This window comes from Molossus molossus, unplaced genomic scaffold (assembly GCF_014108415.1).
Source record: "Molossus molossus isolate mMolMol1 unplaced genomic scaffold, mMolMol1.p scaffold_m16_p_7, whole genome shotgun sequence".
Taxonomy (NCBI): Eukaryota; Metazoa; Chordata; class Mammalia; order Chiroptera; family Molossidae; genus Molossus; species Molossus molossus.
In genome coordinates, this window is record NW_023425401.1 from 80,093,621 (window position 1) to 80,118,690 (window position 25,070).

Consider the following 25,070-nt stretch of genomic DNA (forward strand, 5'->3'; position numbering starts at 1 on the left):
TCATAAAAGTTACAAGAATTTGAATCTGCACTTCTGCCAGTAACAAGCTGCTGGAGCTGAGAGCTGCCTTCAGGTAGATAGAGACATGCCTCCCCCTCCTCCCAGCCCCATCCAGACTGGTTCACCCCTTAATGTGGCTTGTTGGCACTTGAGGTCCTTTAGATTTTCAAGCCTGTCAATAAGACCTGAGTTTCAAGTGTGAGGGACCAAAAGACTTGTGCCACTCACCAAATATGGAAATCAGGAAGAGGAGCTCTTTTTAAGATGCTCCCCAGAGATTTAGAAATGCTGTACCATCCACCTTTGGTCATCTCATGACCTAATTCACTGCTCTCCTATGTTCTTTGCTCTCTAAACTCAAGCAGAATTCAGTCTGTAGTTGCTATCTATCTAATAGGGAGAGAATAAAATATTTTAGCTTCTTTCTTTGAGATGAAACAAAACAAAGTTGAAAAAATGTAGGAGGCCTTTGTTATATAACTAAGAGGGAAACACATTTTGGCACAGGTGGGTTTTTAAGGAACAGTGGCTGGCAGTGATTATGGTAAGATTCAGGAGTCAGTTGCTTGGGTTTGAGTCCTGCCCCTCCTCTGTGTCCTAGCTGTGGGATCTTTGGTCAAAGTACGTAACCTCTTGTCTCAAGTGTTTCATGTTTATAAACCAGGGTGTTTAGAATAGGGCCTATCAGAGCAAGAGTTTAATGTTAGCTATTATTAGTAACATCTTCAGAGAAAGAAGCTTTCTGTAGTTAACTTTTACTAGTTTCTGACCAAAGGCTAGTCAGGGTACTACAGCAACATTCAGATTCTAGTGGGATTTTCCTATACCCAAAATGTGCTTCTAGGTTTGGGAATCCTCAGTCTGTCCCCAAACCTGCCTCTTAATTTTATTTCTTAACTTAGGAACCATTGATTATTTCCTTCTTCCTAAGCCTGGTCAAGAGTTGCCCTAGCCACAAGATATCACCTTTAACCACAATGCCAAAGATGTGAAGCACCCCTCCTCCAAAAGGGAGATTTTGAATTTGCTTTTTAAAAAATATATATATTTTAATTGACTTTTTAGAGAGAGTGGAAGGGAGAGAGAGAGACAGAAACATCATATTAATAGACTGCCTCCTGCACACCACCTTTTGTGCATCAAGCCTGCAACCCAGGCATGTGCCCTAACCAGAAATTAATCTGGGACCTCTCAGTCCATGGGATGATACTTAATCCACTGAGCCACACCAGCCAGGCTGAATTTACTTTTCAAACCACCCTTCATGGATCCTGTAGCTGCTTCCCTCTTTCTTTCACCTGTTGCCCAGGGCTCTCTGTAGCTCTAATCCCGTGGAGACTAGAGTCTGGTTCATTTCAGTTTTGTGTCATAGTCACTAGTCACGCTATGCTATGCAGGACTATACTAATTACACCTGTGGTGAAGCTTAATCTCTGAAATCTAAGACAGAAATTCATGAAAATGCTACATTAATAAACACATTTAATCCTGGTTCTGCCACTGTGTAGTTGTGGCAAGTTATTGAACTTCTCTGTGCCTGTTTGCCCACCTTTGAAATTGAGATAATCATACCTACTGCATAATGCTGTCACAGAGAATAAATGCACGCAATGTGTTTGGCAAAGTGCCAGTCAATGGCATATTAAGGGTGACGTGGAGAAACTAGTTCACCCCTGGTGCAGCAGTAAGGGGTGCTTTGGTCGTAGAGAATTTATCAATCATAAAAATTACCATAACTGATCTGTTGTTCATTATAACTATGCAATTTTAAACAGTATCAGTGATGCAATATTCAGCCTCACTAGGGTGGACTGCTCCCACCACCTCCTCCCTTGGTATATGTCTGGTGCCAGTAATATAGTATGCTCACCTCAGATGAGTTATAAACAAAAGATGAAAATTCAGGATGTACACAAGTGCAATGATATAATATATATATTATATATATATATTATATATAATACACACACACACACACACACACACAAATATTTTTTTGCAAGTGTTTGCCCGAGTTCCCAATTTTCATCTCATAGCTGTTGACTAATTGAAAAATTGACTTAAATTTATCCCTAAGCAACAAAGTTTATTTCCTTTTAATGGTATCATTGAAGAGCATGCCTTTGATTATCACAATTCAGTTTGCTGAAATGGTCTTACCGCTACTGATGAACAGGTCTACTAGCTGTTCCTTAGAAAAACCAGCATCCACTTCAGCTCTCAGTATTTCACAGGAGAATCCTGCAGCTATTTGTCTGTGCTGTGAAGGGAACAGACTGGTTAGTTCTACACACATTCGAGTTTTCAAAGAAAAGGTGAGTGTATGTAAGTAATTGATACCTTCATGCAGAGTGCAAGCTGATGTGCTATGTAGTCTTGTAAGCTTCCTTCTGGGCCATGGAAAATGACAATATGATATTGCTCGACCTAATAATAAAACAAGAAGAGAATTTAAGTGAAAATGCTAAGTTCAAAAGAGAAAAAAAAAAGTGGTACACAAGTGTGAAATTTCCTTTCTGATTGTCCTCAGCCTTTCAAAAGATTAAAGATAATATTTTAATTAATTAGCTTTATTCACTGGGCATATCATGTTTTTCATTTTAATGTGAAATACTGGCAAATATTGTATTTATACACTTCTACAGTATTTTATATAGTATTTATATACTTAAAGCAAGAGAAAGCATTTAATTAAAAAAGCATACTCCTTGTTCTGTTTTCTACAGCTGCGGTTCAGTACGTTAGCTGGGAATAGGGTTCCTAGCACATTTTGTCCCTTGCAGATGTCCTATAATTTTTAGGTAATCTTTAGTTTGAGTTTTCCCAATGTTTATTTTACTATTCAGTGATTAAAACTGCAATGATTTTCATTAAGAGAGTTTTGGAAAATAGAAATAAACATGAAGAAGCAGAATAGAAATCACTAAAGCAAGCACTGCAAATACTTGTTTCCTTCTAGCTTTTTTTTGCATAGTTGATGTGTGCATTTATATGTTTTTAAGACACTATGAGTGTGATCTTTTTACAGCTGTCGTATATCAGAGAGTATCTCTGACTTTTTATGTAAAATATATCTTGATGAGTATAATAAATTATTTGATCAACTATCTATATTATTCCATTCTGGAAATTTAGGTAGAGACTGATCACTTTTACTTTGTAAAAAAGAAAATTCCCTACCTAGATGTCTACAGGATTTAAAAATATCTTTATCCTTATGTATAAGAATACTTCATATGAGAACATATAGAGACATAGCATATACTAGGATGGAAAGCCAATGACCATCTACATAGGGCAAAAGCAGTGATGTTTGACCATCTACATAGGGCAAAAGCAGTGATGTTTGGAGCAAGATGTGGAGGGGAGGTCATTCTCCCACCTCCATCATCCCAGGGCTGAGCTCCCACTCCCAGCCCAGATGCTTGGGAGAAGCTTTCTTCTTGGAAAGATCTTGCAGAAAAGGACCTGGGCAGGTAAAGTGCCAACCTAACTGGTATAGTTTAGAGGTAGCTCATGTATGAAGATTAGCCACCCACACTTAGAGAAATGTTAAACATGAAGGTTCTGTTTTCTCTTTATACTTTGGAATGGAACAATGTAAAGATACACATGTGTATGTATCTTCATGCTGTTGTTGCTCTGATGAAGTTGTGCCTTTGAGATAATAAAAAAAGACCATATCTTGAGGGTGTCTGGGGTGGACTTCTGTGATGACAGTGAATGTGCCCTTGGCTCATCACAGGGAAAGGCAGATTCTGGGATATGAAGGGAAGGCTTGAGGGAAAATTTGCGTTTTGGTCACCAAGGAGAGAAACTTTTGGAAAGTGGAGAAAAATAAGGCTTGAATGCCAGGTGTCAGACCACAAGCTAAACAGAAAGTAGTCCTCTAAGGGGTTCTTTATGTTGGACTTGGAACTGGGTTTTAGGCTCTGAAAGACAACATATCTGGTAGCCACCAGTGATTTTCTCTGGGTTTGAATACTATCCCATTATTGCTAAGCCTTCAATTGAAAAGAGAACAGTTGGATTCATGTTGGGTCTAGGGCAGCAACAGGGAGGGTGGTATGTTTGGAAGTAACATGATAGTGGCTATAGCTGCCCAAGAAATGTCAGCATCCTAAAGCCACAGGATGAAGTCAGTGAAGTGGCTGGTCTGGGCTGTTTTCTGTGGCGGGATCTGTGAGCAAAGCAATGGCAGACTTGCTGGCAAGGAGCAAGACATGGACAAGGACTACCCCTGCCCCAGACATAGAAGAGAGAATATACCATAAGTTTAGCTGAGTTTCTATCTACTTCTAGGGAATGAGGCTATGAAGCCACCAGACTGCAGAGGTAAATAATTATTAAAGAATAACCTGTTCTCATTTGTATCTAAGAGATGAAGAAGCTTGGGGGATATATAAATTTTACCTGTAATGAAAAAATGTAACCCAGATTTGTTTAGCTGTGGCCTTTTTCTCCCAACCTTAAATGGGATGTGGTAAATCCTTTAGCTATGCACAGTCAGACCAATTTTGGCTTAGTAATTTTTCTTCTATTATGTTTTTGGTAATTCTTCCTCTTCTAATTCTCTTATTTCTAAGGAACACCTATCATTCTATTGCTAGAGTAGGCTGCAAGTTAGATATTAACAAGGAAAGAGGGAGCAGTTGGAACAAAACATCTGACTAAGCAGGTAAATAGCCTTGCAGTCATCCTGGGAGTAACTGACAGTTTCACCAGTTCAACTGGCCTGGGAAAAACCACAGACGTACTGAGATGAAGGAGAACATCACAGAGAGAAATTCCTATTATTATTGCATGCACAGACCTGTAAACAAGTCACCTCGAGGTGATCTCTCCTCAATTATACCCTGATTATAATAAATTAGCATTGTGGTTTTGACCTCCCCCAGTGGATGAACCTAGAGAATTGTGGGTAGGAGCCAAAATGGCAAGACACTGCCTAAAGGAAATGAGAGGATAGGATTGGATAGTTTAAAAGTAAGCCCGCTGCACTGGCCAGTGTGGTTCTGTGGTTACAGTGTGGACCTGTGCACTGAAGGGTCCTGGGTTCGATTCTTGGTCAAGGGCTTGTACCTGGGTTGCAGGTTCAATCCCCGGCCCTGATGGTCAGGGTGAGTGAGGGAGGGAACCAATTGATGTTTCTCTCTTTCTCTCCCCCTCCCTCCCTCCATTCCACTCTCTCTAAAAATCCATGGGAAAAATATATCTTCTGGTGAGAACTAACAAAAAAATAAATAATAAAAATAAGCCTGCTGTTTTCAGGGATTGGATAGTTCAAAATAAACCTGCTCTTTTCCCAGCCCAAGAGAATAAAAGGCGCACAACCACAAGGGATCGCTGCACTTGCTCTTGGAGCCTGCCTGCTCATGTTCTTTCTCCCTCTGAGAGTGTACTTTCACTTTAATAAATCCTGCCACTCCTGATTGAACTCCTCCTGTGTGTGTGTTCCTAAATTGTTTCTAGTGACACTCAAAGAACCTTTTTTTATCACTGACACTATTGTGCTTTCTTACATTCCTTTTCTGTGCTCTGTGAGGGTATCTATCCCTTTATCATGATCATAACTCTGTCTTCTACATTCTGGGAGAGCTCAAGCTAGTCTTTCACAACTCACTATTCACTACCCCACTTCTGCTCTTTACTGTCCCAAGTACAGTTTTAAAGATGCCATTGTATTTTTAATTGTTCTTATAGATCCTTACCTCATCCACCTCATTTCTAATACTTTTCCTTTTAGTCTTAGCCTGCACTCTACCATGGCTTCATCACCCTGCTTTCATAGTCTATTTCCTTGCATTCTCTAGAGAATGAATGTAATTTTCCACACTTCTTTTCTCTATTTTTTCTAGTAATTTTTAAGGTGTGTTTTTCTTTGGAGCTTTTAAGACAATAACTCTGCTCTGTTCTGCAGTATTCTTGCTAAGTATAATGTTAACTTGTTATTAGTATTTATGTACTTGTGAAACCACAGGAGGAATTTTGTAGTAAAGCAAGATGTGTGGACAAACACTGGCTTTATTCACTGGCCAGTAATGTTTTTGACTGAATGCCTACTGTAGGTCACTGGTGGGTAGTAAGCTGGTCAAACTCCATGATCTAGCAATGGCTGAAATGAACTGAACTCCTGATGTCCACCACGGCAGAAAAAATGTAAGAGATAAACTGCAGCCCCAGGAAGCAGGATGCTCCAGCATCTACCCCACTGACAATGCTTATATAATATGCTGCCCAGATGTAGTACAGTCTCCCCAAGTCCCCAAATTCCTGCCCAGGTATTTCCAGGAGCTTTTATCTCTGAATGAAAGTGGAAGGTCCTGTATTCACAGGGGGTGAAGGAGAATATCATGGTGTTATAAAAAGCAGGGAATATGCAATAAAGGATATATGCTCAATTTTCTAAACAGTGTAAATCTTGCTTTATTTTTGTAATATTAGTAAGATGGTAACAGTGTAGTAGGCAGTTAGACAGGCATGAGCAGAGCAAGGACAACAAGTCAGATACCTGAGTGTTTACCAATGGACAATTGTAGGGTGGGCCCTGGCCCCCAGGGTGACCTTTCCTCCACTAGCATAAAGGTGGTCATGTGGTTTAGACTCCCTCACCTTTTATATCACTGGTAGGTGACCCTGAAAAGACACAGCTGTGAAGCTGATGAGTATTCTATTGAGATCCTTCCAAGACTTCCAGATAAAAAACGCTCAAGACAAAGGACTCAACACTTGCCTTTGTCTCTCTTGAGCACCCCTTTCTTTCCCCAGGGCACTCCTTCTCCCTCTCCCTCCACCTTCCCCTCCCTCTCTCAAATTTGTCTTGACTCTGAATTCTTCCTTAGCCAGAACTCGAGAACTGAGGTTGTTGAACTGAGGTCCAATTGCCAGTAACATTCTAGTGCCATTTCACTACTAACATTAGAAAGGTATTAAAAGTGTTTTCCTACCTAATTTCCAGTTGGCCTCAAATAAGTAGGACTAGTACTCTCTTGCCCCTATAAAGGCAGTAAAAAAGTTTCCTAGATTCTTACCAAAGAGAGACTTAAGTTCTATTTTTCTGTTTTTGTGAAGTTTTGTCACTTTTCAAAAGTACTTTAATGGGAAATAGCATGTTAGGTACTGCTAGCCAGGTGCAATTTTAAACCACAAGCCCTGTGCTCTCAAATTGCCATGACTTATTAGGTAGACATTCTCTCACAAGGAATAGATAGCCCTGGCCGGTGTGGTTCAGTGGCCCTAGCACTAAAGGGCCATGGGCTTTGATTCCTGCTCAAGGGCACATACCTGGGCTGTAGGCTTGATCCCCAGCTCCCATTGGGGCACCTGTAGGAGGCAACCAATCGATGTGTCTCTCTCAGATGGATGCTTCTCTTCCACCCCATTTTTTCAATGGAAAAAATATTCTCAGATGAGGATTAACAACAATAACAAATAAAGGAATGGATTGTTTTGTACCAGTGAAACTAAAATACAGTATTTCAAAAATCTGAATATGCTACTCCTGAGATATTCAGGTAGTATTGCTATTTAATCTTGTCTTACTCCTGAAAAAAAGAATGTTCTCTGTTCATTACAGCTATCCTATCACTGCCTGTACTTTCTTAAGATTGATTTTGAAATCATATAACAGCAAGAGACCGAGTTTCATAGATAAGCTGTCTTCAATTTCCATACCTCATCTGTTCTCAGATTGCAGGGCTCGTATAAATACAGACAGGAAACATTCTATTTAAAATTTCAGCCATTCCCTAGCATTTGTGTTTACACAGACTAATATCCTTTCTGGAAAAAGCTAAACTACAAATAAGAGAACTAAGTAAGTGATAAAGGGAAAAACAAATGTATAGACTTCCAGGTCTTTCATACATTCCAATGAATGCATTTCCATTAGTAAGTTTCTCCTCTTTTCAGGTATTACCAATTTTTTGTTACTGTTATTTTGTTCTATATCATCAAATGATGTAGTTGTGTTGGTTAGCATTTAAGTTCTGAAGCAAAACAATTAATTGCTGGGAGCCTGTTGCTCTATTGCAGCGGTTCTCAACCTGTGGGTCACGACCTCTTTGGGGGTGGAATGACCCTTTCATAGGGATTGCCTAAAATCATCAGTAAACACATATTTCTGATGATCTTAGGAACAAAGACACCACTCCTCTATCCATCTCCAGGTGGGTCCACCCACATGCAGATATGCCCACATATAACATGAGAAACTGTATTAAGGGTCATGGCATTAGGAAGGTTGAGAACCACTGCAAACTGGTGAAAACAGGAAAAGCTATGGCAAGAAAACACATTTATCTATTCTAGTGTTACCATTTACATTTCTCTAAATAGCAAGATCTGAGGTGTAATAAATATACATCAGTGGTTCTCAATCTTCCTAATGCTGTGACCCTTTAATACAGTTTCTTATTTTGTGGTGACCCCCCAACCATAAAATTATTTTTGTTGCTACTTCATAACTGTAATTTTGCTACTGTTATGAATCACCATCAAAAATGTGTTTTCCAATTGTCTTAGGCGACCCCTGTGGAAGGGCTGTTTGATCCCCAAAGGGTTCGAGACCCACAGATTGAGAACCACTGATATACATGCCACATGCTTCCAGCAGAGGGCTCTAAAGATAGATAGTAGGTAGAACAGACATGCAAGCAGACAGCTTTTTTTGGAGTGAGAGGTAAATATTTTAATTGTGTTGAAAGGAAATCTGTTCTTTCAAAAATAAAATCAAAGTTAACTTCTAAAAGGTGAATTGTAGCTGTCAGAATTATCCTCTAAGTGCATGTTTACAGTGTGACTGGCCTTACCATCACAATTGGTACCAGTCCCTTTTATTCTTGCGCCTTCACAGCCTATTCAGGAAGCTCTTACCACATGTCAATTAGTGCTTTGTGAGGCAAATTAATTCTGAATTAAATGGGAACAATGACCTCAATAAAGGCCCATCCACACTTTTTTCCCCCCTTCACAGTGTTTTTCTGCAGAAAGAAGTTTACAAGAGGAGCTGTAGTCTCCACTATGGTCAATGTGGCACTTGCAATGTGGTTTCAGGCTTGTGGCACTATTTTAAAGCAATAACTTAACCTTTTATTTGAAGTTTTATTTGTCAGAGTCTGAGGAAAAGCTTCTACTGTCTCGAGACAGTTTTAGGCCAGGTTGTGGTGAAATGCTGAACTCAAAAAGGAATGATAAATTAAAGGTGTTTCCCAAGCCAATAAAATTGGGATGGCTATAGCTTAAGGTGTCATGCTTTATAGCTAGTGTTACCATTTAATTGGCTAGTTACTAATAATAGGAGGAAGCAAAAGGGAGGCCAGTCATTATGAGCATGCCCATCTAGGCAGCTTCACCAGGAAATTTCAATTTCATACTCCCCAGGGAACCATTACTGGTCCATTCCCTGCACTCCGCTAAAAGCAAAATGGGACTTTTTCTTTGATGGGACAGAAGAAAACAAGACCTTGGAAACTCAGGGGTCTAATCCCATGCAAATAAGTATCACTCATTCTCCTGTGTGAGTCTCAGAAAATTCCGTTTTCTTGTGAAACTGCACAGAGCCCAGTTCCCCTGGCAACAGGTGGGGACACAGAGAGCTCCCCATGGATAACACTAGAAATTTCATTCTGACCTCTTCTGACATTCAATTTTAAAGAAATAATTCATATATGATTTTAGAACCACAGATGAAAGTTAGTACCAATTTACTCATATAAACCCACCCAAACAATATTGGCACATTTAGCATCGCGAATACACAAAACTGGAGTCCTTGTTAAAGAGCGGGTTTTAACCATTATACCTCTTAAAAGAATAGGTATAAGAGAAAAAAATTCAAGAGAAATTACAGTTCACACACAGAGACACACATATTTTGTGTTTTTAAAAATTACCTCATCGAAACTCTAAAAGCCAAGCTCAGATTTGATTACTAAATTCAAATAAAGCTAGACTCTCATTTATTAATATAGATATGATAATGTGGGTGTTTATTATAGTTATTTAAAAAGATAAAACTCTACATATCTTGAACATAACCGTCCCTTGTCACGTAGGCTCGCACTAACGAACTCTTCCTGCTCCAGACTTCCTCCGGGCTGACACTAGCCCAGCTAGCCAGAATCGTCTTCCACTACAACCGTAGGAACCTAAGGATGCATTGGTGCTGGAGCTACTTCTTCCTGATACGTGGGAACCGGCCTCCTCCTTCCACTGGGACTTCACCAGCCTTGCTCCCTTGCCCTGAAAAAGATCAGGCTGGACCTGGTCATCTGCTAAAGAGTTTGATGCAGCTATGGTGGGCTGTCTTAGGTACACAACCGTCATTTATGACATTATTTTTATGAAAACGTAGCAAATTTATTTTGTGATGTATGAAGAATAAGTATAATCTCCTAGTGAGGATTGCAGTGGGTAGCCAATAGATGGAAGAATCTCAAGAATTATGTCCTGAGGGATTCAGAGTCCTATATTTCAAAAGAGGGCTCAGATTACGGTGATTTAGTCAAGTATTTTCCTAATATGATAATCATTTATAGTCACTAAATTATTAAAATAAAATAAAATTAAGAATAAGCACCAAAAAAACAAACAATCCAAAAATGGGCAAAGGACATGAATAGACATTTCTCCAAAGAGGATATACAGAAAGCCAATAGACATATGAAAAGATGCTCAATGTCACTAATGATCAGAGAAATAAAAATCAAAACCACAATGAGGTATCACCTCACATATATCAGAATGGCTATCATCAATAAATCAACAAACAACAAGTGTTGATAAGGATGTGGAGAAAAGGGAATCCTGTGTATTGTTGGTGTAAATGCAGATTGATGCAGCTATAAAGAACAAACACATGACCTTACCCCCCGGATTTTAAGGGAATGGCAAGAACTAGCTGCTAATAGATAACCACTGCTTTGTGTACACCGAAACTGATTGCTCCCTCAGGCATAACAGCTAACTGCAAATATCTGCTTCTGTGCATGCTTGCTCCCTAGCATACCCTTAACCCAAATTCCTTAACAGGGGCTAAGACAACTATATAAGCAACCAACCCCCTGAGCTTGGGGCTGCTCTATTCTCTGTGTAGGATGGGACAGTCATCGCATGGCTAATAAAGCTCTCTTAATTTTAACCCAGTTCGGAGTCTGAGTCTGGTCTGTCTCGTTGGTCTACAACATTTGGAGGCCCCAGCGCGATAGACAAACAAGGTCTTCCACATTGGCGGGTTGACCTCCTCAGACTCCGGGAGACAGGTCCATCCCAGGAGCGGATGGGCGGTCTAGGGGAAGGCCTCGGAGAGACGTTCCTCCACCTCAGACGCCATTCTACCCTGGAAATTGTCTCTACTCCAAAATTCCATCTAGAGAGCATCTGGAAACCCTGGGCCCAGGTTCAGTTCAGCAGACGGGACGTCCCTCGGTAAGTTTGTTTCTGAAAACTGTGCAGAGTAAGGGGACGTGGATCTGCTGGATGCAGCACAGAGATCCTGCCCCAGGGCCATAGCGAGACATCGCTTTTGGCCCCTGTTCGGTTTGTCTGTTTTTTTTTGTCTGTCTTATTTGTTTGACATTTTGTGTTTTGTGTTTCTGTGCTGTGCCAGCCTGTGTCCTTCAAAATGGGTCAGAAACCTTTAGGACCTAGGACCCCTCTTCAATGTCTCCTTAATAACTTCTCAGACTTTTCCAAGCGCACCTCAGGTTACAGCATCTCAGTAGACCTTGGATTCTTGTGCACTTTGTGTGAATTGGAGTGGCTCACTTTCCAGGTCAGTTGGCCCTCCCAGGGCATTTTTGACTTAAGCTCTTTGTTTGCAGTTTGAGGCGTCATCTACAGGACTCCTGGATACCCAGACCAAACTCCTTACATCGATGTTTGGATTGACCTAGCTACTGACAAGCCTAATTATATTAAGAAATGTTCGTGCTCTAATAGGGAGAAGATTTTAATTGCCCAGCTTCCGCAGAAGCCTCAGAAGCCCTGGGCTCCTGCTCCCTCCCAAAGGCTTTACCCTGTTCTTTCAGGTCCCCCAGAAGACCCCCTCACTGACCCTGTGGGGCTAACCCCTTATTGGCCACCGCCACCTGCCACCATTGCCAGAGAGGCTGAAGCCCTTCAGCCGCTCAGTCCTTTCCATACACGTGGTGGTTCCCCTTATAACCCCCCTCCGCAGGCGCCAGACTCCTCGGCTGCCATCCTGCCCCTCCGTCAGGTTGCTCCACCACCAGGTGGAGACCAGACTCGGCCCTTCATGGTTTATGTCCCCTTCTCAACTAGCGACTTGTATAATTGGAAACAACAGAACCCTTCCTTCTCTGATGAACCCCAAGGTTTAATCTCTCTCCTAGAGACAGTCTTCCACACCCATCAGCCCACTTGGGATGACTGTCAGCAATTGTTGCAGGTCCTGTTCACCTCCGAGGAGAGGGACAGGATCCACAGAGAGGCAGCAAATTCCATCCTCGGGCCAGACGGCCAACCCTTCATAGATCTGGCCCAAATAGGAGCCTACCTCCCAACTACTTGACCCAATTGGGACCTGAACACAGATCAAGGTAAGGAGGCTTTAACCCATTATCACCGATCTCTACTTCAGGGCCTTCGCAGAGCTGCCAAAAAGCCAACTAATCTGTCTAAGGAAGTGAGACTGTTCAAACCACAGGGGAATCCCCAGCGGTCTTTCTTGAACGTCTCATGGAGGCTTATCGGCTCTTTACTCCCATAGACCCGGAGGCCCCTGAGAATAGATGGGCAATTAATACTGCTTTTGTCACCCAGTCGGCCCCAGACATTAGGAAGAAACTCCAGAAATTAGAGGGTTTTGAAGGAAAGAATCTTAGTGAGTTAGCTGAAATAGCTCAGAGAGTATTTAACAACCAGGACGACCCAGAAACGACCAGTACTAAAAAAGTCACAAGCTCTTCAAGAGAATCAAAAAGGGCAACGGGGAAATAGGCCTAAAAACATAGGGCCAACCCCATGGAGACCTAGGCAACGACCTTGGCCACTTCTTGACCAATGTGCCTACTGCAAAGAATATGGTCATTGGAAAAAGGACTGCCCGAAGAGGGGGGGGCCAACAGAAACCTAAGGACCTCATCTTCTTGGAAGACATTGAATGAGGAGGTCAGGGCTCCTACAGAAGGCCCGCAGGAGCCCAAGGTAACATTACAAGTTGGGGGCCATTCTGTTGAATTTCTAGTTGATATTGGAGCCACATTTTCTGTTTTAAAGGAAACCACAGGGCCACTCTCATCTGAGAAAATGCCAATTGTAGGGGCAACAGGGAAGTCCAAATCCTACCCTTGGACTACAGCGAGGATAACTGACCTAGGCAAAGGAACTATCACTCATTCCTTCCTAGTCATGCCGGACTGTCCCTACCCCCTCCTTGGCCGAGATCTCCTCCAGAAATTACAGGCCATGATCTCCTTCAAACAGGAGGGCCCCACCCTAACCCTTGGGGAACCAGCGGTCTCTCTGCTGCTCTCTGTGCCCCTATCTGAGGAATACCTCCTACTAGAAGAGCCTTTTAAAGAAACCTCTAATGCTGTCCTCGAAAAATGAAAAAAAGAAATACCGGGGATTTGGGCAGAAACTAACCCCCCTGGCCTAGCTAAGCATCAGGCTCCAGTTATAGTACAACTAAGCAGCAATGCCTTCCCCATTAGGGTCCGCCAATACCTGCTCCATAAAGGCCAAACTAGGACTAACTACGCATATTAATAGACTCAGAGAAGCTGGCATTTTAAAACCTTGCCAGTCGGCCTGAAACACTCCCCTCTTGCTGGTTAAAAAGCCTGAGACTGAGGATTTTAGGCCGGTCCAAGATTTAAGGGAAGTAAACACTAGGGTGGAAACCATCCACCCCATGGTTCCAACCCTTACACGCTTCTGAGCCTGATCCCTCCTAACCGTGTTTACTATACTGTCTTGGACCTCAAGGATGCCTTCTTTTCAATTCCCCTATCGTCTCTCAGCCAGCTCATCTTCGCTTTCGAATGGGTTGATCCGGAAGGGGGATTCTCAGTTCAACTGACCTGGACCCGACTGCCTCAAGGATTCAAGAACTCTCCCACCATCTTCGATGAGGCCTTAAGCAAGGACCTCCAACTGTTCCGGGAAAGGTACCAACATGTCACCCTGCTACAGTATGTAGATGATTTGCTTCTAGCAGCCGCTTCTCTTCCTGAATGTGAGGGGGCCTCAAAGGCACTCCTACTAGAGCTAGAACATTTAGGATATCAGGTCTCAGCCAAGAAAGCTCAATTATGCACCACCACCATGACCTAACTAGGTTATGAACTCAAAGAAGGAAAACAGTTGCTCTCCAATAGCAAGATAGAGGTGGTCATGAAAATTCCTACCCCCACGACCAAGAGACAGGTACGGGAATTTCTTGGGGCTGTAGGGTACTGCCGCCTCTGGATCCCTAGCTTGGCCGAGATCGCTAAGCCTCTCTATACCAGCACAGGGGGAACAGACAATGCCTTAATCTGGACTGAAATAGAAAAACAGGCCTTTGAGAAACTAAAAACGGCCTTAATGTGTGCGCCGACCCTAGCTCTGCCTGATATCACTAAGCCCTTTCAGCTCTTCGTCTCTGAGACTCAAGGCATTGCAAAGGGGTCCTAACCCAATCATTAGGGCCCTGGAAGAGACCAGTTGCCTACTTATCTAAGAAATTAGACTCGGTAGCCTCCAGCTGGCCCAGATGCCTGCGAGCCATAGCAACTACTGCTATTTTAGTTAAAGAAGCATCCAAGCTAACCCTAGGGCAAGACTTCCAGATTATTGAGATACACTCTGTTGAGGCTCTCTTCAGGAGCCCTCCAGACTGGTGGGTGTCTAATGCCTGAATCACCCAATACCAGGTACTCCTCTTAGACTGCTCCTGAATCCAGTTCCTAAAGACCTCTGCCCTCAACCCAGCTACCTGACGATGACCCTCAGGCTCCCCTTCATGATTGCTCATTCTTGAGACTACCTAACTTGAGGTACGACCTAACTGACAACCCTCTCCCAACTCCAGAGCATGCTCTCTATACAGATGGGAGCAGCTTCATCCAGGAAGAAGTCCGATATGTGGGAGCGGAGGTAGTCACGCAAGATAAGGTCATCTGGGCCCAGGCACTAGGGATGGGACTTCAGCTCAGAGGGTTGAACTAATTGCTCTAACTCAGGCTTTAAGATGGGCAAAAGGCAAGTCAGTAAACATCTACACTGACAGTTGCTAAGCCTTCACCACAGCCCATGTCCATGAGGCCCTCTACCAAGAAAGGGGACTCCTAACCTCAGGAGGGAAATAGATCAAAAATAAAGAAGAAATTCTTGCCCTTCTAGAGGCCATTTGGCTACCAACAAAAGTGGCTATTATCCACTGTCATGGCCACCAGAACTCCGACACCCCTGAAGCTAAGGGGAACACCTTCGCCGATCAGACAGCGGGGCTATATACCCAAGAGGAGGAAGAACTTGGACGGAGGCTCAATTGCAACCAGGGGCCACATGGCTGGAAGCTTCTCCCCGACAGGAGGACCCTCTTGCCTGTGGCCCTAGGCAGAAAGTTGATCTCTCAGCTCCATCAGGGCACCCACCTTGGCAAAATTAAACTTTCCAGTCTCATAGCCCGGGACTTTTATGTCCCAAACCTCAACAGACGGATAGAATCTGAAATAAAGAGATGCCCTGCCTGTGCCCAAGTCAACTCTCACCCTCGGGAAACAACAGAACTCAGGACCCAAGAACAAGGCACAGCTCTTGGTGACCACTGGGAAAATGACTTTACTGAGGTCGCCCCTGGCCAATATAGCTATAAATATCTGCTTGTTTTCATAGATACCTACTATGGCTGGACTGAGGCTTTTCCTACCAAGACTGAAACTGCAACCATGGTAGCCTGGTTACTGCTTTCTGAGATAGTCCCCCGATTTGGCATCCCTCTAGCTCTGGGGTCCAACAATGGCCCGGCATTCATTGCTCAAATCACAAAATTGTTAACTAAAGCTTTAGGGATTACTTGGAAATTGCATTGTGTCTACAGGTCTCAGAGTTCAGGACAGGTAGAAAGAATGAATAGGACGTTAAAGGAAACTTTAAGCTCTACCTTGAGACGGGCGATAACTGGGTAAGGCTCCTTCCTTTTGCCCTCCTTCGTGTGCACTCTACCCGTTATCTTAAGGGTTTCACCCCATTTGAAATCATGTTTGGCCGACCTCCCCCTATTCTACCCAAAATCGGGGACAAGGTCTTAGCCAACCTAGGTAACCATAACCCCCTCAGCTCTTTGCAGGCAATCCAGAGGCTGAGAGAACAGACCCAACAGCTAATCAAGGATGCCAGACCCCAACCGAGGACACCCCAGATACCATTGTATGACTTGACCCCTGGTGACTAGATCTGGGTCAAGAAACATCAGCCTGCTTCCCTCGAGCCTCACTGGACTGGCCCTTTTCCTGTTATCCTGACCATGCCCACCGCTCTGAAGGTAGCAGGATGGAAATTTTGGATTCACCATACTCAGGTAAAGAAAGCACACCCTGAGCAAATACCTGAACAATGGGCCTTACAGCGGACCGAGGATCCCCTGAAGATAAAGCTCTCCAGGGTTTCCTCCTAATCTCTTTCCTGACTCTGATCACCAGTAAGGCACCTACCCAATCTAGATGGATTTTTATCCACACTACAGATGGAACTCTCATTGCTACTAATATAACTTATGCTGCATGCTCATTCACCTTTGATTTTTGCTCCCTCTTCGGGCCTTAACCACCAGGAGGTTGCTTAATATACGGGTGTTATGGATGCGGGAAGCCATCCTATGAGAAAGGCCTCTGGCACACCCACTGTATATGCCCAGACCGAGGAAAGCCTCACTGCGGCTCCCTTTCTGATGACTACTGTGCCCAGTGGGGATGTGAAACGTCGGCTCTCTGGGATGGATATCCTGGGGTGACCCACATACCTCCTTCCACAGGCTTACCACTCCCGGCCCTCAGGCCTATAACAGGACCACAGTCGACTCCTGTAACCCAGTTCAGCTTAGGGTTAAGATAATTACTGACCCTTCATGTCTCACAGGAAAAACATGGGGACTCCGGCTCTATGTCACTGGGCCAGACCCGGGGACCGCCCTTACTCTCCAAAAATCTGCAATTAGAACACTCAGCTTGCCTATAGGTCCAAATGCAATACTCAACCATCTGTTACCTAAGCCCACTCCTTCCCCTATTGGCGCCCCAGATGGGACGTCTCCCACTTCCTCCCCGGAGGGCATCACTTACTCATGGACTAGACGCACCCAAAAGCCCAGGATTGAAAATCCCCTCCTGCCCACCCTTGATGCAGTTTTCTCCTTTGCCAACGCAACCAACCTCAATCAAACTCAGGACTGCTGGTTCTGCTTAAACCCTTCACCACCCTATTACATAGGCATCGGTACTAATAGGACTTTAGGAAACTCTCAACAGGACATCAGGAAACAATGCTTGCAAGGCACACTCCAAGATGGCCACTGCCATCCCGGTCCGAACCCCCGCCTAACACTCGGGGATCTACAAGGACAGGGGACATGCTTCATCAACGGCAATTACGACCTGAGCTCCTCCCCTTACAGAGATGCATGCGGGGATTTTACCACCCTTGCCCCATTAGACTCCTCTTCACAAGAGACTTGGGTTCTTACCACACCCTCTAGGACTTGGTTTGCCTTAGGACTGACTACCTGCATTTTCCTCGAAGACTCCAAAGACTTATGTATTCTCACTTATATTATTCCACAGGTTTATTTCTTCTCAGGAGAAGCTTGGAGAGAACATCTCGAATCTACTAATCTTGGGCATTACCTTCTCAATAGAACCCCGATCCTAGTTCCTCTTTTAGTCGGACTAGGCACTGCAGGATCAACAGCAGTAGGAACAGCAGCCCTTTTACAGGGCCATTTAAGCCTAACCAGCCTGTCGGCTCAGGTCACCTGAGATCTTCAGGACCTCGAAAACCATATGTCTCACTTAGAGAAAGCCCTTGACTCCCTTGCTGAGGTGGTCCTTCAGAACCGGTGAGGACTTGACCTACTATTTCTTAAACAAGGAGGTCTTTGTATAGCTTTGGGAGAAGCCTGTTGCTTTTATGCTAACCAATCTGGTATTATTAGAGAAAGCATAAAATTAGTTAGATGGCGACTAGATGAACGAGAACAGGCTCTATCTACCTCTAAGAATTGGTATGAGAACCTCTTTAATTGGTCCCCATGGTTCACTACTCTTATCACTGGCCTTGCTGGCCCCTTAATCCTCCTCATTAATATTAACTTGTGGCCCAATCCTGATTAATTGCTTAATGCAATTTTTTAGAGAAAAAGTACAGGCTGTTAAACTCATGGTCCTTAGCACTCCCTATCAGAGGCTAGCCACAATGGAAGAAATTGAAGACACTTTAGAATCAAAGATTTGATTTAACCCTAAGACCAATGGGGAATGTAAAGGACAAACACATGACCTTACCCACTGGATTTTATGGGAATGGCAAGAACTAGCTGCTAATAGATAACCACTGCATTGTATAGATAAACACTGCTTTTGTGTACACTGAAACTGATTGCTCTCTCAGGCATAACAGCTAACTGCAAATATCTGCTTCTGTACTGCTTGCTTGCTCGCATGCCCTTAACCCAAATTCCTTAACAGGGGCTAAGACAACTATATACGCAACCCACCCCCTGAGCTCGGGGCTGCTCTCTTCTCTGTGTAGGATGGGGCAGTCACTGCGTGGATAATAAAGCTCTCTTAATTTGAACCCAGTTTGGAGTCTGAGTCTGGTCTGTCTCATTGGTCTACAACACAGCCACTGGGAAAGCAGTATGAAGTTACCTCACAATATTCAAAATGGAACTGCCTATGACCCAGCAAGTCCTATTTTGGGAATTTATCCAAGGAAACACAAGAAACTAATTAAAAAGAATATATAAACCCTTATGTTCATTGCAGCATTATTTACAATAGCCAAGATTTGAAAGAAGCCCAAGTGTCCATTAATAGATGAGTGGATAAAAAAGCGGTGGTACATTTATACAATGGAATACTACTCTGCTGTCAAAAGGAATAAAAATTTACTCTTTGCAACAGCATGGATGGACCTGGAGAACATTATGCTAAGTGAAATAAGCCAGTCAGAGAAAGACAAGTATCATATGATTTCACTCATATGTGGAATTTGATTAACAAATTGAACTATCAAGGAAAACAGAGGCAGACTCATAGATATAGAGCAGGCAGACAGCTCTGGAGGATGGGGTGGTTGGGAGGGTACTGAGTAAAAAAGAGAAAGAACTGATGGGCATGGACAACAGTGTGGTGATTGCAGTGGGGGTTGGGGCATGGAGGTGGAAGAGGGCATACAGGGGATAAATGTTGATTAGAAAAAATAAAATAATAAACTTTAAGAATAAGCTAATAAAATTTGCAAGCTGGCTAAGAGAAAATTTTGAGTTAATGCAAAGTGTTCAACTATTATAAATTATTAGTGATTAAAAACTCAAATAAGTTAAATGTTTCCTTATTAACTCAAGGATAGAGATTTAAAATTTACTTGTATTCATTTAACTATTTAATAAAAGTAAAAACAACACCATTTATTTTAAAAGCCCGATTTAAAGCCTTCACTCCATTTGGTTTTCTGCATAAGGGCTTTAATATATGCATTTTCTATAATACATTTACACACACAGTTAAAAATGGTTACTGCAATTCTTTCCTAACCAGTTGGTTAATAACTAGTATAAACTAAATTATATGCATGAGAATGAAAGATAGCTTAGGTTCAGCTTTTTATGTTTCATCATTTACTTGCTGGGATCTCAGGCAAATTATTTTGTGTCTTGGTTTATTCACCTGTAAATGGGAGTAGTGGTATAAGTACCTACCTCATAGATGATCAAATGAGGCAGTTTATATACTTAGAACAGAACTTGGCATATCATATATACTTATTGAAAGTTAGATATTACTAGGTTGGTATTTTTATTGTACATATTTTCAATAATTCAAAGACACATCAGTGTGCCTATAATTACTGTAGCACTAAGTGGATATGTCATTCTGGCTCAAATCCTACCAGTGGCTTCCTATCATACCTGGAATAAAATTCAAAGTCCTTCCCATAATCCTGTGTGATCTAGCTTTTGCTCCTCTCTCAGACCTCATTGCCAGTCTAGGTATTTTTGTACCTGCTATTCCCTCTGCTTTGAACATTTTCCATAAGGCCTTCACTTCATTTGGTCTTCTGTTTACATGTCACCACAGAAAGGTCTTTCCTACCAACTCCATTTAAAAGCATTTTTTTTGCCATACTTTCCACTAGCTCTTTATCTCCTTACTTGCTTTATTTTTCTTTATAGTTGGAATTAGTGCTGGCTGCACATTATATGTATTTATACATTTGTTTTTTTTAAATATGTCTTTCCCACTAGAACATAAGCTCCATGCATTTAGGAATACATCTTATATACATAGCTATATCCTAAATTCCTAAAACAGCCTGCATTTAGGAAGCTCTCAATAAACAGTTGTCAAACAACTGAATTAATTCACTAAACAAGATATAAAAATGCATAATGCATGGTCTATCTCCTTAAAGGGTTTATAATCTTATATGGAAGATGAAACATTGAAAACCATCATAATGTATTATTGCCTCACTCACTTTACATTTTGAAGCAATTGCAAAATGAGTGATAGTTTTACTCATTTACTCATCCAAGAGTTAATTGTTAGATTTAAAAAGCCCTGCCCTGGCCGGTTTGGCTCAGCGGTTAGAGCTTCAGCCTGCGGTCCTGAGAGAACTGGGTTCGGTTCCTGCTAAGGGCATGTACCTCGGTTGAAGTTTGTCCCCGGCCCTGGTTGGGTTGTGCGGGTGGCAGCCACTCGATGTGTCCCTTTCACATCAATGTTTCTCTCTCTCTCCCTCCCACTCTATCTGAACAAAATATCAAAAAATGTCCTCGGGTGAGGATTAAAAAATAAGTAAATAAAATAAAATAAAAAGCCCTTTCCATACACTCATTAAATTAAGACTAGAGCACACAACAGTGTTCATTTGGTCTCTGGCCTGTTGGTCACTGGTAGTCAGACTGTTTTATGCATCAGGAGGCACATGCATAACTGCAGCTGGAATGTGACTAGCAGATATTTCCTTTGACAGATCTACTCAGACAGGCTAATATGCAGTTGCAATTCAGTTGCATTGCCCTTCTATTCATTTTATCATCTAAACAGGTGAATGAGCAGATCTGAGCCATAACCTTGTACAGAGATGCTGAGGAAGAGAAGGAAGTGGTTGTAGGAACTGACTCCACTGAGAGCCTGAGCTCACGTTTCTGAAAACCAGTTGGTGACACAACTTCAACAAAGCAATGAGACAGATCTCCTTCCCATTTGTATAAAACCCACAAGCTTACTTTGATACATTAGAGAAAGAAGAACAACTCTCAAAAAAAAAAAATGTGAAAGTATCAGGTTGAGAAGACACCTTCTCTCTTAAATTGTAAGGCCTCTGAATGTTTCTATGCTACTGTAGCTGCTTTTACAAAGATTAATCCCAACTTGGAGCCTAACTAGATCAATCAAATGGTTTTCAGTACTTCTTTTCATCAGGACTTCTGGCTAGTCTTGATGGTCAAACAACAGGACTTATACCAGCTAATTATGTCAAAATTCTTGGTAAAAAATAAGAGGTAGAAAAAACACTGGAATCCATTAACATTTCCAAGCAGCAACAATCTTGGATGAACACAATACTAACTGAAGGAGCCACAGCTGCTGATTCTTTGGATGAATAGGAAGCTGCCTTTGAATCTGTTTTTGTTGAAATTAGAAAGATTCCAGTTGCAACTGATTGGGAAAAGTGGAGATAAACAATATCTTTGCTATCCTTCACGTTGGTTTACAGTTGAACTGCAGAGTATTTTAAAAAATATACTTCTTACAACCCAGCCAGTGTGGCTCAGTGGATTGAGCATTATCCAGTGCACCAAGGGCTCACCAGCTCAATTCCCGGTCAGGGCACATGCCCAGGTTGTGAGCTCGATCCCCAGTAAGAGACGTGCAGGAGGCAGCTGATCAATGTTTCTATCTCTCCCTCTCTCTTCCTCTCTTTCTAAAAAAAAAAAAAAAAAAAAAAATCAATAAAAACATATTTTAAAAAATACTTCTTACAAGGAAATTATTTTACAATCCAATTAATGCATTTATTAATTGCTATTCCAGGTGTTTTGCTGCTAAACAATGTTAAAATTGTACACTGGTATGTTAGTTTAGTGACCTGGTCAGATTTTATAAGTTATTGGACCGCAAGGATGTTTGTTTCACCTTGACTTTAAGATTATGAAAATTGGTATCATTTTCATCTTTTTTAAAACCCTACGTTTATGGAAAGAGTAAGAGTGATAAACTACAAAATATACTGTTTGCTACAGTAGGGATTACTAATGCTTTAAAATTTTACATTAGTTGTCCTGGAATCCTCAGAAATTGCGTGCTAATGTGAGAACAGGAAAAAAGGCTATTTTTTTTTTACAATTTTAATTATATATATGTATATACATACATATATACATGTATATACATACATATGTGTGTGTGTTTGTGTATGTGTGTGTGTATATATATATAAATAATCTTTATTGTTGATAGTATTATAGCTGTCCCTCCTTTTCCCCCTCATTAACACCTTCCTCCCTGCTCCCACCGCCCGCCCTGTCTCCAGCACACTGTTGTTTGTGTTCACTGGTTATGCATATGTTGAATAAAAATTTTATGTTCTGTATTAGAAAAACACAACTGCTTTTCATCAGGAGCAAAGATACCAATTCATAGTTAATGAAAACATTTTTGTAAAGGGTCATAGTCAAACACATTTATTTTTTTTAAATAGCTTTCCAAATTAAAGCAGTAAACAAAATGTTTTTTTATAGTTAGTTTTACACCATCAATATATTAATTTTAGATAGGTCTCTCTCACACACACAGGGAATGCATAATCCTGGCTTCACCACTCCCTGGCTATGTGGTCTTGCAGCTGTTTTACCTGTCTCTGCTTCAGTTTTCTCATCTCTAAATGGGTGATATTATCTACCTCAGAGGGATGTTTTCAGGAATAAATAAGACATATTGCCTGACATGTAATAAGTATTGGACAAATGCAAAGCATTGCATTTATCCATTTGTATGGAGAATTTGCTACTCTCTTTTGATAATCATATTCCCTACTTCTACCTTTTAGTTTCAGAACTGCCTAATATTAGCAGAGTTGCCTAGCAAAAAAACATACTTGCAAGTCCCACTTGGACATGTGTCTAAGTTCCGGTCAGTGGAATGTGGGCAGGAATGATGTGTGCGACTTCTGAGAGGAAGAGCCTTGCCCCCCAGGTGCTCCTCCCTCAGGTCAGAGCCTGGATACGCAGTGGCGATGCTCTGATGAGCAACACCCCAGGGAACAGCGGAACACTGACAGAGAAAGTGATGTAAGGTCACCTTGTGCCTTTGCCCTCCCTGGGTCTCTCACCTGCTAGGACTTCTATATTAGAGAAAAACAAACTTGTACATTATGTAAGTTATAATTTTTTGGTTTCTGTTAAAGTGGCCAAGTCAATATGCTAATGCTAACATATTTACTTATTTTTCAATTATGAAGGTTTATAGCAAGGCATGATAATATTTATAGGCATTTTCTTTCATATTAATCAGTTTATTTGATGTCAAGATCTTGTTTGGAACAGACAATATCCTCTTGCTCAAATAACAGTCCCAACTCACAGGTGGTCTCTGAGTCCAGGCAAAGAACACCTGGATGACAATGACAGAAATCCAGAAATAAGTTACCAGAAGCCTCCCAAGGAGAGAGGCTATTGGGGAAAGTAATGGGGTCCCAGCACAGGGAATAGGAGGGGCCAGGGTTCAAATTCTTCTGAACATAGAAATGGGCCACCCAATATTCCAGTGTCAGGGATGGGAATGTGAGACTCCACTTGGCAGCATCTACCTACCAGCCTTAGGTAGTTCTGCAGCATCTGAAGAGGGATCATAGATGTATATGTCACACTACTGAGGCAGCCTTCTTGAGGACCTGTAAGAAAGAAAAACACAGAAGGAGCATTGGCTCTGATCACTGAATTTTACTGTTTATAAGCAAATATTATCAGAGCTTAATGCATAGGTCTGGGTCTCCCTTTAGGTCTATTCCCTAAGTCCTTCTCTCCTACCTCCCTTGTAAGTTCTCTTGTTCTCTCAATACATTATTTGAGCCTAAAGGGATTTTCTAGGAGGGTCTCACACTTTCATTTTTAATTTCAGTAAGTATAGTTAAAACAATAAAATCAAACTTTATTAGTTGAAATTATATTTTTAAAGACTCCATTCCAAAGTATGGGTAATACATGATGAAATATGTAGCCTTCAGTCTTTCTGAGTTTCTATTTCCTTACATATAACAATGAGGATTAAATGGAAATATGTATCCTACTGAGTTGTTATAAGCATTAAATAAATTTATACCTTTTTAAATTTGTTTTTTTAAATTTTTAAATTTTCATTTTTTAAATTAATTTATTTTTCTTACAAATGTTTCTCCTCCCCCCCCCCCCCACTGATTCCCCTCTCTGTCTCCCTCCCCACCCTGTCCACAGCTTTGTTGTCCATGTCCATTGTTCATGCACCCATGCATATAAGTTCTGTGGTGTATCTCTCCCCCACCACTCCCTCTTCTGGGGATTGTCAGTCTGTACCCCACTTCCACATCTCTGGGACTACCCCATTCCTCAGACTGTTATTTTCATTATATTCCACAAATAAGTGAGATCATATGATACTTGTCTTTCTCTGTTGGGCTTGTTGCGCTTAGGATGATACTTTCCAGGTCCTTCCACGTCGTCTCAAAGGATAAGAGATCTTTCTTTCTTACAGCTGCATAGTACTCCACTGTGTATGTGTACTACAGCCTTTTTATCCATTCATCTACTGATGGACATTTGGACTGTTTCCAGATCTTAGCTATTGTAAATAGTACCGCTACGA

At 41.8% G+C, this 25,070-nt stretch overlaps 1 protein-coding gene across 1 annotated transcript in view; it reads right to left on the reverse strand.

Annotated features, from left to right (window-relative positions):
* The window catches only part of CTTNBP2 (cortactin binding protein 2), a 236,069-nt gene that overhangs the window by 72,515 nt on the left and 138,484 nt on the right, over positions 1–25,070 (reverse strand). The window contains exons 12-14 of the mRNA XM_036246679.1: positions 24,044–24,123; positions 2,341–2,427; positions 2,161–2,260 (exon numbers count right to left, since the gene is read on the reverse strand). Of these exons, the coding sequence (XP_036102572.1) occupies positions 2,161–2,260; positions 2,341–2,427; positions 24,044–24,123 (267 nt within the window). The remainder of the gene's footprint in view (positions 1–2,160; positions 2,261–2,340; positions 2,428–24,043; positions 24,124–25,070) is intronic.